This window comes from Oryzias latipes, chromosome 16, assembly GCF_002234675.1.
Source record: "Oryzias latipes chromosome 16, ASM223467v1".
Taxonomy (NCBI): domain Eukaryota; kingdom Metazoa; phylum Chordata; class Actinopteri; order Beloniformes; family Adrianichthyidae; genus Oryzias; species Oryzias latipes.
In genome coordinates, this window is record NC_019874.2 from 10,581,124 (window position 1) to 10,602,833 (window position 21,710).

A 21,710-nucleotide genomic window follows, 5' to 3' on the forward strand; every position below is an offset into this window, starting at 1 on the left:
AAGGTGGATAAAGGTGGAGAGGATTTCATGTAATCCATGGAAACCAGTGAAGATCACAAATCATTGAAGAAAAAAGGTTCAGTGCACTGTCTAGTGCAGGGGTCGGCAACCCATGGCTCCGGAGCCACATGTGGCTCTTTCATCCATCTGATGTGGCTCCCTGTGACTTTAGAAAATAATGAGTATTTTGTAATAATTAAATTTTATTTTAGTTTTTTCATTTTTCATGGCATTTCAAAGTCACTGCTGGCGCCGCACAAAGCGCGTGCCACGTAAAAAACAGCTTCGTAATGAGCTTGTATTTATCGGGCGAGAACTGCAGAGCTGATAGCAGGAGGAGACACGCGGGGCGGAGTGATCTTCTGCCGGGAACTTGACTTGCTGCGGGGCAGAGAGCAACTTTCTGATGACAGACAGAGTTCGCGCCAGCGTTGCCAGATAGAGTCACAGTTTTCCAGCCCAAAAGTCATCTGAAAACCGCCAGACCCGGCCAAAAAACGCCCAACACAGCTTTAGCTTTTGTTGATGTTTTTTTTCGCACTGGACTGATTTAACAAAATAAAAAAAATTCTAAATAAAAGATAGTTCAGACTAATAATAAAATGTGTACACTATTGAATATTTCTTCAGCGGAGCGCCTTCTTCCATTCATTTTCTTAACCCGCTCTATCCCCGCTATAACCTGCGTCCTCCTCTTTCATCTTTGTGCTTCGCTGGAGGCCCCGACTATCGTATTTTGCGCTCTCTGTGTAGAATACACTGAGGAGCGCGCGAGAAACCAAGTTTCAGCTGCAGAGGATGTGAACAGGTGAACAGGTAGAGAGGAAAAGCAGGTAAAGAGGCGGAGGAGGGGCTTTGGCTTCACACTCTGTCAGAGAGATTGAAACACGGGCGTCAGATTGAGATGCAGCTTTCCCTGCCGGGGCTGAAGCAGAGACTTTCTCTGGGATGATTTTATGAACTCAAACATGGAAACATGGTTACCAAGTAGAACTCTTCAAAATAATAAACCTGATCTCTCCACATTCTCAGTGTCTACCATGCATTGACAAAAACATCGCTCCATGCAGCGATCAGGCCAGAACCAGTAGCTCCTCCCACACGCGGCCGTGGTATCATCCTTTAAAGAACACAATGTGCATTTGTGCATCAGACGATGTCCGATTGGCCAATCTACATGTCAATCAAGTCCCGTACTTCTCAGTGAGGATTTTGATTGGCTGGTGGATTTTAAAGAAGTACTTTTTTTTTTTTTTCTGGCCCGCAATCTACACTCATGTCATTGAAGATCGACCGGTCGATCGCGATCGACGTAATGAGCACCTTTGATATAATATATACATGCATAATATATATACTGATGTCAAAACGGGTTGTGGCTCCGGGTGCTTTCTTTTTTATTAGGGGCGGTCCCAAATGGCTCTTTGAGTAAAAAAGGTTGCTGACCCCTGGTCTAGTGGGTCTAGATGACCCGACTCCCAATGTTAAAGTGCCTAGGATAGCACAAGGGTTAAATAAATGTGGTTGCTTGGTGCTACTTGAAATGTTTTTGAAACACACATTCACTTGTTACAATAAAAGGACACTCTGAAACATTTGGTTTTACTGGGGGGGTCTTGGAACTCAGAAAACTCAGAAAACTCAAAGATTTTAGACTCTCTCGAAGACAATTGATCTTGTTGTCGTGTGGCCCCTACAAGTGGCAGTGGGGTTATTGTACGGGTAGGCGTATATTATAGACGAAGAACACTGGTGCATTTCATTGATGGCATTTTGAATGCACAGAGATACAGTGATGAGATCCTGAGGCCCATTGTTGTGCCGTACATCCAAGAACATCACCTCATGTTGCAGCATGACAATGGTGGTCCCTATGTTGCAAGGATCTGTACACAATTCTTGGAAGCTGGAAACATCCCAGTTCTTGCATGGCCAGCATATTCACCAGACATGTTACGCATTGAGCTTTAGATGCTCTGGACCGGCAAATATGACGGCGTGTTTTAGCTCCTGTCCATAACCAGCAACTTTTCACAACCATTGAGGAGGAGCAGACCAACATTTCACCGGCCACAATCAACAACCTAAACAACTCTTTTCGAAGGAGATGTTGCACTGCATGAGGGTAATGGTGGTCACACCAGATAGTGACCGGTTTTCTGAGTCCACAGACCCCACAATAAAACAAAACTGAACATTTCGGAATGGCCTTTTTTGTGGCCAGTCTAAGGCCCACCTGTGCAATAATCATGTTGACTAATCAGCATCTTGAGATTGCACACCTGGAGGCAATTTATCTCAGCAAAGGAGAAGTGCTCAGTATCACAGATTTTGGCAGATTTGTGAACAATATTTGAGAAAAATGGTTATTTTATGAATGTAGAAAAAGGTTTTAGATGTTTGATTTCATCTCATTATTAATGGAAGCAGAAACAAACGTATTGCATTTATATTTTCGTTCATTTTTACCTGTGTGGGGTTAAGTTTGGCTCTCCAAATTTGGACTATGTGTAGCTCAACCTCATGATGGAGGACATAAAGAAAATGAACCTCAAAATTGTATTTCTGAGTATTTCTTTATTCAAATCATTGTGAATCAGCAGCAGTTGAAAAAAACTGTATTTTGGAAAGGAGCTTATTTGTTATACAGTATACAAAAATATCCTGGGCAGGCCACAAACTCCCTGCTCTGCTCCATTCTGATGCATCCACTTGTAGACAACTAGATCCATGTACATCTTCATTTTCCTCATCCGAGCTGGTATCTGGCTCAAAACTGTAATGCTAGATAGCTCTAATATTGCTCGCTTTTAGGTTGAGGGTGTGAAAAGCTGCAACCTAGCAGGAGTGTGTGTAAAAAGATGGATGATGGGAAGTGGGAGTGGTGTGGAGTACAAAACTGTGTAGAATCCAACTCAGAGGTAAATTTCTAATCAAGTACTGCCACTCTACAGAAACTATGTCCTACAGTTTCTTTTATTTTTGGTTAAAAACGGCATAAAAGACCACTGGCAACACTTTGAAAAAAGATGATTAGAGAGCAACTTCAAAGGTATAATACATCAAAAGAACTTTCAAAACTAGACTAGACTATAACAGCTTGTTTGCAAAGAAAGAAGTTTGCTGAGTAAACTTTTCTTTAGTACCATTTTTTTTAAAACTCAACTTTTTATATGTATTTTATGTAGGCCTGCACAATAAATCGCAAATTTATCATTATCGCAATATCAAGCTGTGCAATACGCATATCACAAAAGACGACGAAAATTGCAATGAATGGTTACCTTAAATGTGCTAAAACAAAATTATTGCAGCTTGAATATTTAACCAACCAAATAAATCCATTTATGCTTTTGACCAGTTGGATGGACCCTTTCACGTTAGATGTTGGTGTCCTATGTAGACGAGGGTCATTTAGAGTAGAACTTAAGTTATGTTGACTCTTATTTAAATTAAACTGTTAAAGTGAAATAGAAATAAGGTTTTTTTTTTTGCTGTTTGTTCATGTATTGCAAGTTATATTGTCATTGCAATATGGATCACTAATATCACGAATCGCAAGTTTTCCTCATTTCGTGCAGCCAGATTTCTATGTATTTATTTTGATCTTTACAAATCAAGCTACAACAGAGGTATCTTAGGGCACACAAGTTTGTGTGAAACTTCCTTTGAGAACTCTGTGACAGTTCTTTGGCATTTTAAGTATAAAATAAATAAATAAAAAAGAATAAGCCTTTAAACTGTGGGGGTTCTGAGCAATGAAAAATTAAATATCGAATGAAAATCATTTACCCTCTCAGATCTTTATCAGTGATAGGTTGTCTCTTTTCTGCTTAAGCTTAGCTTCATAATTGATGAAAGACAAAGTCAGTGTAACACGTTTATTTCTTAAATCAACAATGCCTCAATGAGCTAAGAAGATATTACATTTAAATCGCTTTAAATACATTGTTTGAATATAAAGACATTTAGACTACTATTTGCGTGTAACATCAGTTCTTCTTTGCAAATCAAATGAAACTCAAAGAAGTATTAAAAGAAACTGTGACGAATGTGGCAAAATGTATTCAATACTGCCAAAAAATATAACATGAGACAACATAAACAGAAGATTTAAGCTATTTGTGTTGACACCAGGCAATTGTGGGAAAAAAAACACAGTTTATTATCAGAATGGTAGTTATTGTCACATGAAAATAAACCAGTTTGAAGAGAAAAAATTGGGACAAACTACATTCTTGGTGGCATCCAAGGTGCTGATCTACAAGCCTTTAGAAAAAAAACTCCAACCGTCCTCTTGCCTCGCCTCTTCACAGCTGCCTGTAGAGTCTTTGTGACAGAAAACACTGTGTCACGTCACACTGAGAAGAGAGCAGGGGTAAATGATGGATAAAGTCCACATGGTGCCTTCAGTTTCAGGCTCTCATGCTCCGTGTGATACGTCAACAGATAAAGGATGATTGAGTCAGACTTTCTATAACAAGCAGTTTGAGAGAACTTGATGATGCTGCCAAAAAAAGCTGGCCTAATTAGCAAACCTGTTTCATGATACAATATAGGACAAAGTATGTCAAACCCAAAGCTAACTGAGTCTCTATCATTCCCATTGATTGCACGTGAGAACTAGATCAAGTGAGTGTGTCCTCATCCATTGACAGCTTAGTTGTGGCTCTAACAAAAAAATGTCAATTCAGTCGCCTTTTTTTGCAATACTAATGCCACTGTTGGAGCCAGAGAAACTCAATAGCGATTGGTCAAAATTGATCTGAGCTTTCGCCTCTATGGCAGCCACTTTTGCCAATCAGGGGTGAGCTTGTTGGAAGTCCACACTCTAAACACTTGAAAGCGAGCATGGGAGAATCTGTCAAATATTTTGAGCGTCTTATGTGTGGGCCAGCAGGCACCACATACTTTTATTGAGGCCTCTTATTTGTCAGATTATAACTGAAAAATGGAAAAAAGGATTAGCAAAAACATGCTAAAAGAAGGTAGGCACTACATATTTGGAGCGCCTACATCTTTTTTCTCCTTTCACTCTAGCAACTATAGAAAACTGGTGTATAATCATTTTTTTTAAATCTACATGTGAAGGGAATTATATATTTTACAAACTTTGCCTCAGAACTAGACAGCAAAATATAATAATATGAGCTTTAGGGGCCTATATCATGCAAAATCAACTTTTTAAACTTTTAAGTAAAATGTTCATTCCTAACAAAAAACAACCTCAAAGTGGTATTTTGACCAACCTGCGCTCTGAGAACAAGCCCCTTCCAATACACAAAAATGAGTGGGTTCTCACGTTCATATTAATGAGAGTTAGGAACAGCCCCTTCCAGGAAGAGTCTGCGCTGCCAGCACCGCCCCCAGGCAAACATAAACACCCACTTTCTCCACAGAGCTAGCGGTAATCAGCAAAAATACATTTTTGTAAGGCTCCACAATATGCTTGTTGATATTTCCAAAAGTTCGGATGTTGTTTGTTTTTCTGGGCGAAAGACAGACACGCTGCTGAGGTCGGCTCTAGGTTGAATTCAGAGTCGAGTAGCCTTACTTCAGGGTAGGAGAATTAACTGCAAAAATGACAAAATATTTCATTTTTAAAAATTGTTCTTTAGTGTGCCAAAGGTAAGATATTATCATATTTATGCAGAGTTTACTTTAATAGGCTTAAGAAAAGCATGATATAGCTCATTTACGCCTATTTTAATAACAAACTGCTATTACAGTAAATTAAGCCTTTTATCATAATTTTGTTATCTGACATGTTAAAATCTTAACATAAACAACAAAACTTCAACAACACAAACTACAATCTTATTCATTCATTTAAATTGTTTGTATTTTTTAACATAGCCAGAGAGCCACAATGGAAACCTGGTTGCGGACCCCAGTCTTCAGAGTTGGGGGTAATGGATTTCAAAGTAACAAATTACTGTAATTGAATTACTTTTGTCAGTAACAGAGGAACATAAGAACTTACAGTTCAAATTTCGTTAATTAATTACAATTACTGGCCTATAGAAACCCTTGTTACTTAGGTTTGAAATTTTCTCTCGGTTAAATGAATTTAACCCTTGTGCTATCTTAGATGACCCCACCCTTGCATTGACGTGTTCTCCCTACCATGACAAAGGTGGAAAGATTTCATGTAATCCGTGGACACCAGTGAAGATCACAAATCATTGAAGAAAATAAGTTCAGCGCACTGTCTGGTGGGTCTAGATGACCCAACTCCCAATGTTAAAGTGCCTAGGATAGCACAAGGGTTACACAAAAACAGAGTTACTGGCACACACGCACGAGCGCACAGATTTGGAAAAAAAAGAGATGCTGCAAGAAGTCTTCTCATCCCAGAGGAGCAGCAGGGGAGGAGCAGAGCAGAGACCCGCCCCATGGACTGATGTGTCGGCGGCGAATAAAACGACTCAAAGTCAGCTCTTTGGTGCCATTAACACAAACTGATTCCTTCCTGGGAGGCGTGTTTTCTATAATATTTTACCCTTACTTACTTTATTTTTCTTTCTAAGTTGCACGTGACTCTGGTCAACATGCGTTAGCGCTCAATGAACTCCGTGGAGGGGGGGGGGGGGGGGGGTAAACTCTTAGCAGTGCTGAACTGTACAAATGACAAACGCAGGTGAAACAACTCATTGTAATGGAAAACCCAAAGTCAGCGGAAATGAACATGGAGGCATTTTATAGTTTTCAAAAGACTGATTTATTTTCAAATTTGATAGATAAAAATATAAGCGCAACAGTATTTTTTACATCTCACTTTGAGCAGTGGCATAGACCACATGTGTTGTAACTTATTTTGTATCATTTTTCACACTATAGTCTGAATTCTAATGAAGCGAATGAATGCCTTGAACCTTGTTCACACTTTGCAGGTCATTGCTTTAAAAATAAAGTTTGTGTTTGTGCAAACTGCTTTTCCTTTAGAATTTGTATAAAAGAGGAAAAAAAGTAAAGCAAAGCAACGAGTAGTGAATTTTTTCAAATAGTTATTAAGTAAAGTAATTGAATTACAGTTCTGATCCAGCAACTAAGTAATCAATTACTTTTAAGAAGTAATTCACCCAACACTGTGGGTGTCATACATTCAATGATCAATTCACATACTATTCAGTAAAATTTCATTGAAAGCGACACAGTCATTTGTTGAAGGGACCACTACAAAGCTGCTGGGAGTGCAGAAGCACAGCAGCAGAACACTGAGGGCTCCCCAGACGGCTCCCCCTTTACTTGTCTGACCACATGCTGAGATCAGAGCACAGCCAACCAAGACTAAATAAAAGGAACATTTGAGTTGAAGCTCAAATCGACTGCTTGAGATGGATTTAAACTAAAGGGTCAACTTGTTGCCCCTCTTTTACCCCTAACTGAACGTCTGCTTCCAGCATTTTAACTTAAATGAAATGCCCTCTAGGAGAATAGAGTGGAAACATGCAAACAACAGCACAACGCTCCCTTGAGACCGCTGTCTATAAGAGGCGTTTCAGATGTTTCCTCTTGTTTTCTCACATTTAACAAGGTTGCTCATGCAACAGAGGAGATATTACACACTATAGGGTTTTACTTTGCTCAACACTTTCACGTCAAATAAATGACTATATGTTTTTCTTTATGCTCAGTGCCTATGACACGCATACTGAAAAGGTACTTTTCCTGTTTTACTTAAAGGACCTATATCATCCTTTTCTTAGGCCTTTCAGAGTAAACTATATCTATATATATGATATCATTTTATATTATATATATTTCACCTTTGGTACACTAAAGAACAATTTTTTATGAAATATTGAGTTACTGTATTTTCACAGCTCCTTTTCCTACCTAGAAGTAAGACGACTCAATCTCTGAGGCTCCGCCTTTCGCTCCTTGTGGGTGCCGCCCATTTCATGATGTCAACCTAGGGCTGGCCGTGGCAAGGTGTCTGTGTTTCACCCACGAAAACAAACCACATCACAAACTTTTGCAAAGATGGATGTGAATATTGTGCCTAGAAAATGAAAGCGTTTTGGCGATCACCGCTGGCTCCACAGAGAATGTTGGTGTGTTTGTTAGCCTGGGGGCGGGGCTGGCAGCGCAGACTCTTCCTTGAAGGGGCTGTTCCTCACTTTGTGACATCACAATTTGAGAACCTGCTTGTTTGGGATTGGGAGGGGCTGGTGCTCAGAGAACAGCGATTTAAAGGAATGCTTTGGGGTTGTTGTCCATGAGGAATTAACATTATAATACACTTAAAAGCTCAAATAAGTTGATTTTGCATGATATAGGTCCTTTAACTTAGTCCCCGTGTTATAGCATCCATCTCTCCCTCTGAAAACTTCCTATTAAATTCACTTTTCAGCTCCAAACCCAGCCATTTCTGCTTCTCCTCCTTTCCCAAACCTCCATAAGCTCTCAACGGGAATCTTCACTGCAGTCACTGTGTTCCCATAGGAGGAATCATCAGTGTATTTTCATGAGTATCATAAAAGGCGGTGTGCGTGCATAACAGAACTTTGGTATTCCTGTGGTGGTTCCATGTTAAAATAAAAATGAAAAGCTCAGGGTAGGCGATGAAGCACAGTGCCTTTCATGTTGTGCAGGTGGGTAAATGATATTCATCCATCACAGGTGAGATTGTCTGTCATAAGGCGGTTTTAAGGCCACAAAAGAGTTATAAAGGTTTCCAACGGGCACAAACTGAAGACAATGTTCTCATCCATGACTCTCTAATCGAATAACATATCTCAACTGCAACCAATTGTCTATATGATCTGTTTCTAATCTGCAAAAATAAAAAAGTCAATTCTTTTTGAAGTCTTTTAACATAAAAGTGGTCACAATTATAAGAAACATCTAGAAAATGTGGATATAAATATTGTTCTGTATAGTAAAAAAAAAGAGAACAAATACCTTAGTCTGTTCAGAAGAAGTGCTAAATTGCTAAGAGTGGTAAACCAGCATATTGCTCTGGATGACATTCTTTTCTTTTTTGATAAATCTCCTCTTGCATAATGGATGAATACTTCAGAAGTTGTAAAATGCTATCACCTCAACTAAAGCAGTAGATTTAAACTTCTTTGTGTCCTGACAGCCACAGACAAAAATTCAGAAAATAATGTTTGTGTTTGTGAAATAGAAAGGTTATGGCAGAATTTTGGGTTTGGGGGAATCAAACCTGCAATCTAGAATTTACAACTTTTCCATCTTCACTTAGAAAATGCAATATCATTTCATCATTTTTTAAAATTGATTCCGATATGTGTTCAGTTAATTTGAAAACTTTTTTTCATAATAGCTTTTAATGGAATATTGACTAATAAATAAATAAATGTTTGAATTGCAAATCCAAAAGAATTTTCAGCCTAAATAGAAATCTAAAACAACTGATTTATTTCCCAGACACACAGTCTTTGACAATTTTAAGCTTTCGACCAGGCCTAGATTTAGCCAGCCCCACTATGAGGTGCAGGCATACACATGGATCATCTCTGGCGTCACCCATTGACTTCTACACTCCGCTACTAGAAGCCTAAATTGTCAGCTAACGGGCGCCGCCATATTGGCTACAGTTAAGTCTGCCTAACTAGGAGGTTTCATATATGGGGAAAAGGGCCAGATCAAGTCATTTTTCCCCCACTTGGGGAATATTAGTCAGGTGGACTAATATTTACATCGTGAAACTTTATTGGCAAGTACTTGGTGTCTTACACATAAAATGCAAAACTATTACAGTACAGCAAGGCAAGTGACATTTAGACAACCATACAGACATGTTTTCCCGTATTACGTGTTTAGTAAAAAAAAACCTCTACAGATTCATAACTATGAAGTAGTTTAGTGCCATTTTTCCAAGCGCAACACTCACGGTTTTAAGCGTAAAACGTTAAAAATTTGTGTGCTCAAAAAAATGTTTTGCACTTGAAACAGAAAAAAATGCACTTGAAACTCACAAATACGTGAAACAAAACAATTTTACTCTTTTCCGCTTCAAGTGCCAAACAAGTTTTCAAGTACACAAGATACGCTAAAAACATTGAGTGTTGGAATATTGGCACAAAAAGCGCTTCATACATAACACGTTTGAGTGTTGTTGTTAACAACTTTTCATCTGTTGCCGCTCCTTTGACACAGTTACTTAGTCCCATGATTCCTTTTGTGTGGTCAAGCACTTGTCAACATGCTTTTGACTCCATCAAGGCATTGTTGGCAAATGCTCCTGTTTTGGCAGCACCAGTGTTCAGTCGACCCTTTAAAATCGCAGTGGATGCCTGTGACACTGGAGCTGGGGCTCGTCCTTCTCCAGAGTGGAGAAGATGGGATTGAACACCCTGTGTCCTATTTTTCCCGGAAGTTCAACAGACATCAGCGAATCTATTCTACGATTGAAAAAGAGGCCTTGGCTCTAATTCTTGCTCTTCAGCATTTTGAGGTCTATGTGGGATCTGCCTCCCACCCAACCATTGTTTACACCGACCATAACCCTTTAGTTTTTCTTGGACGTATGAAAAATGCTAACCAGAGGTTGATGCGTTGGGCACTTATCCTGCAGGGTTTCAATCTGGATGTCCGTCACATCAAGGGCCCTGAAAACATAATGGCTGACGCATTGTCTCGTTGCTTGTGAACATGTGTTGTTTTGTTTTTTATTTCTTTTTTTTCCCTGCAGAGACCCCCATGTTCACAAGCTAAGGATGGAGGTGTTATGTGCTGCTGCTGCTGCTGCTGCTGCTGCTGCTTTCCAACACTCTGCTCACCTGGCAGGTGAAGCCAATAGTCTTGATCAGCACCTGCCAGTTATTTAAGTCAGGGAAGACATGCAGAGAGGGCAGGCAGGAGGCTGAGGAGCAGTTGTTTTGTGTTGGAGCTGTGCTGGTTGGTTGTTTCTCTTCTGATTCCCTCTTGGTCCTCAGCAGTCTTATACTGCTGGGTTTTGTTATTTTAGTTTGGGGGTTGGACCTTGGTAGTCCTCATTTACGGGCTTTGTTTATTTCTTTTCGATAGATAGATTCTGTTAGGCAGCCTTAGCAGGGAGCTGCTGACTCCGACGGTCAACGTGGCTGGGTCAGTAGTCTTCCTGACTTATTTTATGTTTGGCCAAGGTTCCAATCCCTCTGTTTTGTCTTTTGTTGGGACCAGCACAGTAATTATCTATTTTCTTTTGTTTCACAGGATACTTCTTCCTCATAATAAACTGTTCCTTAACTTATTTGGTCCATTGTCCATATGTTTGGCCCCTTTTTGATTTACCCCTAGACTGGGATAGGTCTGCCTGTCGGGGGCTGTAACATATTTGGGGGCTCGTCCTAAAAGTTTAACCTTCTTGGCCAGTGGCGTTCTTGTTTTGGCGGTGCTTGTTTTGAGGTCTGTCTTTGTACGACCTGTGCTGTCTTTTGCCCTGGGCTTTGGGCGCTGGGAAGCGCATTTGTGCTTTGTGTCGGCACTCTGTTTTGGGGTGCTTTTGCTTTATGCCTCGTGCTGGCACTTTGTTTGGGCCTTTTGGTTCGTTTGAGTGAGGGCGTTTGCACTTCTTTGAACGCCAGGTTGGCCTTTTGTTCTTTGCTGCCCCTGCCTCTTTTTCTTTTGGTTGTTGTTGCAGGTTTTCTTTTCCTTCTCTTGTTAAATGGAATTTAGCTTGAAGGGTGCCTTGCAGCAAAAGCCGCCACTGCTGCTTGGCCCTCTTCTCCATTTTGTTTTGTTCTCCATTTTGTTTTGTTCTCCATTTTGTTTATGTCTTCTCCACTTGTTTTAGTTTGTGTTGCACTTTGTAGTTCTTTGTAGTTTGTAGTTTTGTCTGTGCCCACTCTGTTTAGTCCTTTGGTTTATGATTTTGTTTAAGTGAAGCTGTAGGGGTGAACCGCCATTTTGTTTAGTACATGTTTTCTCCTGGTTTTGTTAGGTTAGGGAGGTTAGCGTTCTGTCTTTGATTTCCCTTTTTCTTTTGTTGCAGGTAAGATTACATGTTGCAGTTAGTTGGGGTTTTGTTTGTTGTTTTGGCCTGGGTTCACCCTGAAGCCTTTTAGCTTCACTTTTAGTTATTGTTGGATTGTTTATTTGTAAATAAATTGGGTTATTTTATGGAGACATTCGTTTGGTGTTTTTGTTACAGTTAATTTATTAGTCAAACCTTTACTTTTTTATGTTATGCCGCCTCGGTGCCCCTAGACACAATGGGGGCGTAACATAATTGGCTTCATACATAACACGTTTGAGTATGTTTTTTCTGTGGTTCTAATATGTGATACCAAAATATAATATCGTAGTGTGGCCTTTGTATACAACATTTTTTTAAACAATACATCACACATGAATGTGTTAAATCTCTTTTGTCTCTCTCATGTTACCAAACATGCTGGCATATGATCAGATATGTTTTAAGGAGTTTTTCTTTTTACCTCTTAGTTTTTTGGAACATACTGTCATTAAGCTCTTAAGGCTCAAGTTAATATTTGAGCTAATCCTCTACAAACACAGTCACAGGCCCCCAGTTAAGCAGATTTAAATACTGTGGCAATATAACCCCAAATGTGATGTCCACACATGTGAGCGTAGGTCTGAAGAGGTTAAACATGGCTGATGCTGCCTCTTCTTCTAATGACGATCCAAAAGTAATTACTATAATGTTCTTTCAAAGACAAACTCATTTTCTTAAAAGATTTTGTCATAAGATATTTACATATGTATTCTGAGCATAAACAAGATTTAGTATTTTCCATCATGTATTTTTAACATCTGTGCAAAAACAGCACGTGTACAATTTTGTTTTTAAGAAAAATCTATTTTTGCCTTATAGTTACAGTTAGGATTACCTGTAACATTCATGTCTGTCAGGCATCAGAAAGGGCAGCTCAACAGAACATTACAGCACTTGGGCATGACAGGCATCAACGTCTCCTGGTTCGGCTTAGGCAGACGGCGGTGGAGCTGCCCATAACTATTTTACAGTATTTTCAATTCTACAAGGAAAAGTAGCTTTGGATTTTCTCATCAATTACGAGACATGGGCTATGTACAGACCTGGCTTTGACCCATATTTCCTTTTGTTTTACTTGGATATAAAAACATCCATGTGAATGAAACAGAAGAGACTGGTCTATTAAAAATGTTAAACTTTTTTCTTTATTGAATCACAAACCTCAGCAGGAGTCATCTACAGATTTCACGTTTAAACATTTTTCTGCCTTAAAATTTTAAAATTTTGGTTTTGTCTTGGTTAGTGAGCCCTCTCACCATGACAAGATGCAGGCTAGAGAGGAACATACGAGCCAAACATAAAACTAAAACCCTAAAAAATTAAACATGTACAACTTTCCAGTAGTTTTTTGTATGTCAACATGATTTCCCTTAAAAAATCTGGTTTCTCTGTGTGATTTCTGTCACTTTACATCAATAGATTTTAAAATTTACTGTAGAATTTCTGAATCCTGTCGTTATGTATTATAACCTTTATACAAGAAAACAACATAAATTATAATACGAGGGAAATGTAAAACTTTTTAACATTACAAATCAAAATAACTAATGAAAGATATTAATGGAAGGACATTTAAAAAAAAAAGTTCAATCATATTATTGAAACAAACAGAAATGATCATAATATTTTTTACGAGTATTTACATGAAATATAAAGTAGTTTATTTAGTACTTACTGGAAAAAAGATAACAGAGGACTCCCAGAGAGCGTGTTAAAACAGTTTACCTCTCAACATAAACCCAAATATATAGTAGATGCTAAAGCTAAAATGGAGGAAACGAGCTAAACATCCAAGCTCTGTATCCAGAATCCACCACAACCATCATCTGAAAATACCATTTATGTATTAAATATGAAACCATTGATGTCACCAGGCATTAAAGGGGTTCATTTTAAGGGGTGGCATTAATGGGAAATTGCTCCCTCTAAGCACAAGCCTCTCTGGTCATTTGAGGTACTGCAACATTTTGTTGCTTCCTCGTTAGCTTTGAAAACTATGCTGTCATCATATCAGTTCATCTATCCATGTATCTATCTTCTCCTTTTATATGTTTCCTGAGATTTATGTTGAATGTTCTTCCTGACACTACGTACTCCATTTACCGGGCTTGGGACAGGCACAAGCAGAACACTGGTTGAGGAAGCATTTATCTTTTTTTTTATGTCTATTTGTCTGTCTGTCCATCTGCCCATCCTTACATGTTTTTTTTGTCTTTTATTTTTGGAAGTGACTATACACACGTAATTTCTAAACCATGTGAGGGCCGTGCTGAACTGTTTTCTTGCTCGCATTTATTTTGAATGCTGAGCCTATGTGGCTTAATGTACACAAACTTTAAATATTCTATGTGCCAGTTGGTGATCATTCCTGTTTTACAATTACCCCTTAAAAAAATGTGCGACCAACATCAAAATGTAGCACTGATCGTACTTAAAACACGTGCGGGCCGGGCAATGTAGCAATATGCATCTTGTGCGACATGAATCTTTTTTTCTTCTTCTTACATTTGTAATTATTTATTTTGTGTGTGTGGGGAGGGGGGTTGTTTATTTGTATTTTGTCTTTTTTTCCATCTTCTTTGTAGTTGATTTTGAATTTTGGGGGGACAGTCACCTCATTTGTGGGGCACTTCCCCCCCGCCCCCCGCCCATGCTTATGTCCGTCCCTGCTTTCAACAAGTGGTCATTTAAACAGGATTAAGGCACTTTTGGAACCGCATAGCCATTAATTTAGGAATGTGCATGCAGGTAAAGGAAATCTAAAAAAAAGCCTGGGACTCCCTGTCCTCCTTTCTGACCTACCTTCCAGAGTCACCTCCTTCCCCGCTCGTTTTAGCGCCTGCACAGCCTCGTCGTGGGTCGCGTCCCGCAGGTTCATGCCGTTCACGGTGAGGATGGCGTCCCCGACATACAGAGACTGAGTCTGGTCTGCTGCAAGCCCCTTGAAGATCTTACTAATGAGAATAGGCATTTTGTTCTCTTTCCCTCCTTTAATGCTGATCCCGAGTCCCCCGACTTCCTGCTTGGTCACCTTGACGCACCGCTTCTTGTTGGCGATCGCTTCTGGCACTCGCTCCGGGAGGTCCGTGAACGCGGTGCGCACCGCCTGGGGGCCATTATTTGAGTTGGCGTTCCTGTTATCAAGGTAAGATCCATTTGTGACGCCGTTGAAGTTGTCCTGTGCGCCGTCGTCCTCGCAGCTCAGCGTGAGCGCGTCCACGCTCAAGTTGACCAAAACTTTGTGCCAGCTCTCCCGCACCAGAACCTCCGCGAATCCACTTTTCTGCGCCCCAGAGCCGGCGCTCGCAACTCCGGCCGTTGCTACCACCGCCATCTTTGCAGCATTTCTGTAAAATCACATGTGATTAAGTTCCCAGCGCGCTCTCACCCAATCACCGACACCCCGACTTCCTCCAGATCAGGCTGGACTTCGTCCTCCGTGAAGTTTTCCGTGGGATTTGTCAGCGCAGCCTCACAGATCCCTCTCTGAGTCCGCCAGCCCGGAGATCCTCTTTGCGGGGAGGAGTTTTCCCATGTTCAGCTCCCGCAAACATTGTTCATCATCTCTCAAGTGCGCGCGACTGGCTCTGAGCCTGAAGCTGTGAGTGCAAAAGCATTACGTTCATGTCCTTCACTCGACTTTCAGGGAGAACAACAAGTCAAAGTATTCCTTTAAAGATGTATGACATTCTTATTTTACGTCAGACTTCTGTTTCATTTGAACTCAGGAACTTCACAGGACCAAAAAAAAAAAAACCCACACATTTTTACTTTGTCAGATCTTTAAATTTCTTTAACTATAATTGATTTTGAGCCCTCATGGTCATAAATGGTTTACATCAAACATGTGGAAACAAGAATGAATCTAACCCCCTAGTTTAGATGTTTCCAAGAATGAGTGCACTGACTTTTGTTGAAGCATCTAAAAAAAAAGGAATTTCCCATGTTATGGGGAAATATGGTTCTCTAAACATAAACTACAGTATTTATTAGTTACCAGAAAAACTTTGAAATTAAAGGGCATTTCTGTGGGTTTTTAAAGCCAAAAATAGTCAAGTTGTCAGCCCAAAACTGAAGTTTCATCTAAGAAACTCCTGAAAACTTTTTTTTTACATCAAGGTTTCAATGACACCTGCTGGTCACTTCACAAAAATGGCTTTCATTCAAAGATTATCAGAATCAGAATCAGAAATACTTCATTGATCCCACACGTGGGAAATTTGTTTGTCACCATAGCAACTGACAGCAGAGGGGAAAAAAGACTAAGAATAATTTAAAAAAACAAGAACAAAGAAAATGTAGCATAAATGCAAACAAGGTGGTATAATTTAAAAAGCTATTTACAGAACAGTGCAGGTAAAAAGATGTGCAAAAGAAATGTGCAAAATAGAAAAAATAAATAAATAAATAGCTAATAAAAACTGTGCAAAGGTTATCTTTTGCATTGTGACTTGTTGTACAGGGTTATTGCATTGGGTATGAACGATTTCTGGTACCGGGCAGTTTTGGAGCGGAGCTGTCTGAGCCTCCTAGAGAAGGAGCTCCGCTGTTTGTCCAGAACAGGGTGGAGAGGATGCTCTGGGTTGTCCATGATTGAAAGGAGTCTTCCTTTTAATATTTATTTGCAAATGTCAATCTCTTGTCTTGCAGGATTAAATAACACAGTATTTTACACATAAACATTTTATTTTGAAAAATAAAGTGTTTCCTTCCATCTAAAAGTAGCAATTAAGTCAAAGAGACGGACCCAACAATGCTTATAATGGAGTCAGTGAACAACAGTTCTCTTACGTTTCTCTTTCTCCTGTTGGAGTCATAGCAGTCACGCTAACTGTGTTGTTAGTCTGCAGGATCCAGCCTCTCTTTTTTTAAACTTTATTTGACATGTTTTATGCTTGCTTAGATTTAGAAAGTATCCCATTAAAAAACACATTTCTGTATTTTGTAGACTAGAGTACATAAGGCAAATATTCAAAGCAAAGGAACATTTTCATGTTCGAGTGAGTCGGTGGTTCTGGTCAGGAATGTAGGGCCAACATCACCTGCACATTTCCCTTAAAATGAAACTTTTTTCTGCATTATGTTTAAGGACCTGCTATAAAGATAAGGACTGTTTTTCATACTGTTTATATAGTGTGCATTGAATCAGGATGGGAGTCTTTGTGACATGAAATAATTCCTGCTGAACTGCACAGAGTGCATTGAACAACTTTTTTTAGAAACAAAAATATTTGGTTTAATGAGGTGTTAGACTTTAATTGATCTATACTTTTATGTGGAAATTAGCCAGTGGATGAAATGCACATTCTTCTCTAATGACTCTCAAAACAAAGAAATTTCAGCATTATGAAATATGATATTAATTAAAAGTTGTTTATGCATCCTGCTATAATCATCAAGTTAGCTATTGGTTTTAATATGACATACTTTTATTCCATACATCTTTAAGTTTGCTGTCAAATTTTCAATTCAATATTTCATAACCCAAAGTGTTCTTGCTTTTTGTTTTTGTAAAACAAAAGCCCAAAAAAAAATTCGGTGTTTTCTTTTCAAATATTTATGTACAATTTAAAAGCAGCATTTGTTAGAGGGTTCTAAAATATTATAAAGAAACAAATACATTTGCACCTTAGGAGGAGCAAACAAACCAGTTTGCTTAGGGATTTCATTTTAGCGTTAGATAATTTCAAACAAAAAAACAACATTTTTTTCATTTTAAAATTTTATTATTAAAGGATTTTGAACTAGGACAAAAATCTGCAGGTACAGTTTAGCAAGCAGAGAGTATTTTATTGTGTAAGCTGGAGGTTGAAGCTTGTCTGTCATGGCTACAGAACACTTTTCGAACCCAGATGCTGGAACCCAGAAGAAACACAGCGGGAGGCGAACGTTGGCGGGTAAGAGTTTTAATACGAGGAGCAGAGAGCAGAACGTGAGCAGGTCCAGATGTCGGTTCCGAACTGAAAGACAGAAGTTAGTGGCGTCACTGGTGGATTTCTCCGTAGGCCGATGTTGACGAAGGTGGAGACACTTGATGAGGCAGAGGCTCGTGGTGGGACCGCAGGAGAGGACAGACTGATGAGAACGGCTGGGAACTGATTCGAGCGACCACTCGTGGTACTGGATTCCTGAGGGTGAGTAGAGAGAGAGACAGGTTTAGTCATAGGCTTGACGTAGCGAAAACGAACAGTAGCTTGACTTGAGGACCAACTATGCACCATCAGGGGCAACGGACTGGCGAAGACTGATGATCCTGTGGCTCCTTATGAAGGCGGATGAGGTGATGAGGTAAGTGGTCGCAGGTGTAGAGAATCAGCAGCCAAGCGGAGAGGAGAGGGGGAGGAGGCCGACAGAGGCACCATGTCAGTACCCCCCCCTCAACAACCGCCTCCAGGCGGTCAAGGGCGGCGATCAGGGTGGGCACGGTAGAAATCCTCAATGAGAGAGGGGTCCAAAATAAACGAGCGGGGAATCCATGAGCGCTCCTCCGGACCGTAGCCCACCCAGTCGACCAGGAACTGGAATCCACGACCCCTCCGACGGACGTCCAAAATCCGGCTGACGTCATAGGCCGGAGCGCCGTCGACGACCCGGGCGGGCGGTGGGGAAGTGGACGGCGGGCACAGAGGACTGTCCTGGACTGGCTTGATCTGGGAGATGTGAAACGACGGGTGGACCTTCAGGGCTTTGGGCAAACGAAGACGGACACAGGTAGGGTTGATGAGCTTGTCTATGACGTAAGGACCGATGAATCGGGGAGCCAGTTTCTTGGAAGATGCCTGAATGGGGATATTGCGAGTAGAGAGCCAAACCCTCTGACCTGGTTGATAGTCGGGTCCCACCACCCTGCGACGGTTGGCGATCCGGCAGTTGCTCTCCTTGGTGCGGAGGAGAGCGGCCTTCGTCTGAGTCCAGACGCGTTGACAACGCTGGAGGTGATGTTGGACGGAAGGCACTGCCAGATCCAACTCCTGGGATGGAAACAGAGGTGGTGAGTACCCTAGGGCGGCCTCAAAAGGAGAGATCCCGGTGGCAGATGAAGGATGAGTGTTATGGGCGTACTCTATCCATACCAGGAAGGTGGACCAGTCCTTTTCATTCTGTGCCGCCAGACAGCGGAGAGCTGCCTCCAGCTCCTGGTTCGCTCTCTCCGCTTGGCCATTTGACTGGGGATGATAACCAGACGAGAGACTGACCGTGGCCCCCAAGGCCGAGCAGAAAGCCTTCCACACTTGTGACGTGAATTGAGGGCCACGGTCGGAGACAATGTCCATAGGGATGCCATGGTGGCGAAAAACGTGTTTGACCATCAGGTCAGCAGTTTCAGTGGCCGTGGGGAGTTGAGGAAGGGGAATGAAGTGAGCCATTTTCGAAAAACGATCAATAACAGTGAGGACAGTAGTGTTACCGTGTGACGGGGGGAGACCGGTGACGAAATCAATGGCAAGATGGGACCAGGGTCGATTGGGAGTGGGGAGAGGATGAAGCAGACCTGCCGGAGCTGAGGATGAGGATTTTGAGCGGGCGCACGTGGAGCAGGCAGCGACATACTCCCGCACGTCCTTTTCCATGGCAGGCCAATGGAACCTTTTGCGGATGAGGTTCAGAGTCCGGTGAACCCCCCCATGGCAAGCCAAGCGGGAAGTATGCCCCCAGGTGATGACCTCGGACCGGAGATCAGCAGGGACGAACAAGGTACCCCTGGGGACAGGAGGGAGGTCATCATTGTCTCTCAGGGCTTGGAGTACCTTGTTCTCGATGTCCCACGTGAGGGTTCCGATGACGCAGGTGGAAGGAAGGATGGTGGCCGGGGCGCGTTCTGATGGACTGTATTTTCGGGACAGGGCGTCAGGCTTGATATTTCGGGATCCGGGTCTGTAGGTGATCACAAAATTGAAGCGGTCAAAAAAAAGACACCAACGAGCTTGCCTGGAGTTGAGTCGTTTGGCTGAGCGGAGATAGGCCAGGTTCTTGTGGTCTGTCCACACGATGAATGGCTGTTCTGCTCCCTCCAACCAGTGACGCCATTCCTCCAATGCCAGCTTGATGGCAAGTAGTTCCCGGTTGCCGACATCATAGTTTCTTTCTGCTGGTGATAGTTTTCGTGAAAAATAAGCACAAGGTTTTAATTTGTCAGTTGAGGCCTCTTTTTGGGAGAGGACGGCACCCACACCGGTATCAGAAGCGTCCACCTCGACAATGAATTGACGAGATGGGTCAGGTTGGATGAGGATGGGTGCGGATACGAAAAGGTCCTTCAGTTTGTCGAAGGCTTGTTGGGCTTCAGAAGACCAGGCAAAGGGATGAGTAGTGGAAGTAAGGCGTGTGAGAGGAGAAGCGATGCTGCTGTAATTCCTGATAAATCGCCTATAAAAGTTGGCGAAGCCTAAGAACTGCTGAAGTTTTTTCCGTGTGTCTGGAGGTGCCCAGTTGGCGACGGCCTCTATCTTAGAGGGGTCAGGTCGGATGCAACCTGCCTCGATGACGTAGCCGAGAAACTGAACGGTTGGAACATGAAATTCGCATTTCTCGAATTGTACATAGAGTTGATTTTCCAAAAGCCTCTCAAGCACGAGACGTACGTGATGTTCATGCTGGGCCTGATCATGGGAATAGATGAGAATGTCATCAAGGTAGACGAAAATGAAGCGATTAAGGAAGTCACGGAGAACGTCGTTGACCAACCGCTGGAAGACTGCAGGGGCGTTGGTGAGGCCAAAGGGCATGACCAAATATTCATAGTGCCCTAAGGGGGTTTTAAATGCAGTCTTCCATTCGTCGCCTTCCTTGATACGAACCAGATGGTACGCATTGCGGAGGTCTAATTTCGTGAAGATACGGGCTTGTTGAAGAGAGTCAAAAACAGACGTGATTAAAGGCAAGGAATATTTATCTTTGACGGTGATCTGATTTAGTTCGCGGTAGTCGATGCAGGGCCTGAGTGTCTTATCTTTCTTAGCCACGAAGAAAAAACCAGCCCCCACAGGGGAGGAAGAGGGTCGTATGTGACCTAACGAGAGCGCTTCCTGGATGTACTGTTCCATGGCGCTTCTTTCGGGACCGGACAGGTTGAACAGCCGCCCCTTAGGTAAAGGAGCGCCAGGAAGGAGAGTAATGGCGCAATCGTAAGGTCTATGCGGGGGAAGAGCGCTAGCCTTAGATTTGCTGAAAACTGCTTTTAAGTCGTGATAACAAGATGGAATGGAAACCAGATCTACTGAGGCGGGACTCTCGGTATCTGTGGGGGGAACACGGGGAACAGCGGACAGTAAACAGTTTGCAAGGCAATAAGGACTCCACTGAGTGACAGATCCCTGAGCCCAGTTAAATTGGGGATTATGTAATCTGAGCCAGGTGAACCCTAACACTATGGGGGTATGGGCGGACTGGGTGATGTAAAACTGAACTGATTCCCTATGGTTACCTGACGTGACGAGGAGAATGGGCTTGGTGCGATGGGTAATACGGGACAGGTGTTGTCCCCCAAGGCCCGAGGCTTCAATGGGGTTTTCTAGGGGCTCTGTGGGGATAGACAAGTGGTTAACTACACGAAAGTCAATTAAGCTCTGTTCCGCCCCAGAATCTACGAGGGCCCTGAGTTCATGAACTTGGCGATCGAGGCATAACTTGACAGGTAAATACATGAATTCTTTACCAGAATCTGTGGCAGATAACTCCCCTCGCGGCCTGTCGTCTAGCGAGGGGCTGGGAAGTTTAAACGAACTGGACATCCTGAGACTAG

At 41.8% G+C, this 21,710-nt stretch overlaps 1 protein-coding gene and 1 long non-coding RNA gene across 3 annotated transcripts in view; both read right to left on the reverse strand.

Moving 5' to 3' along the window:
• sntb1 (syntrophin beta 1) overlaps window positions 1-16,168 on the reverse strand; it is a 51,382-nt gene extending 35,214 nt beyond the window's left edge. The window contains exon 1 of one of the 2 annotated variants that reach the window (XM_023964055.1): window positions 14,771-16,168. In XM_023964055.1, coding sequence (XP_023819823.1) covers window positions 14,771-15,302 — 532 coding nt within the window. In that variant the 5' untranslated portion in view covers window positions 15,303-16,168. The remainder of the gene's footprint in view (window positions 1-14,770) is intronic. The other variant, XM_023964054.1, reaches the window with a different exon arrangement.
• A 1,690-nt stretch (window positions 16,169-17,858) lies between these two features.
• On the reverse strand, window positions 17,859-18,241 carry LOC105358562. Its single transcript, XR_912170.2, has 2 exons — window positions 18,187-18,241; window positions 17,859-18,096 (listed from the first exon to the last, which is right to left on the reverse strand). It is a non-coding gene; the product is annotated as an uncharacterized LOC105358562 (long non-coding RNA).
• Between the last annotated feature and the right edge of the window lie 3,469 nt (window positions 18,242-21,710).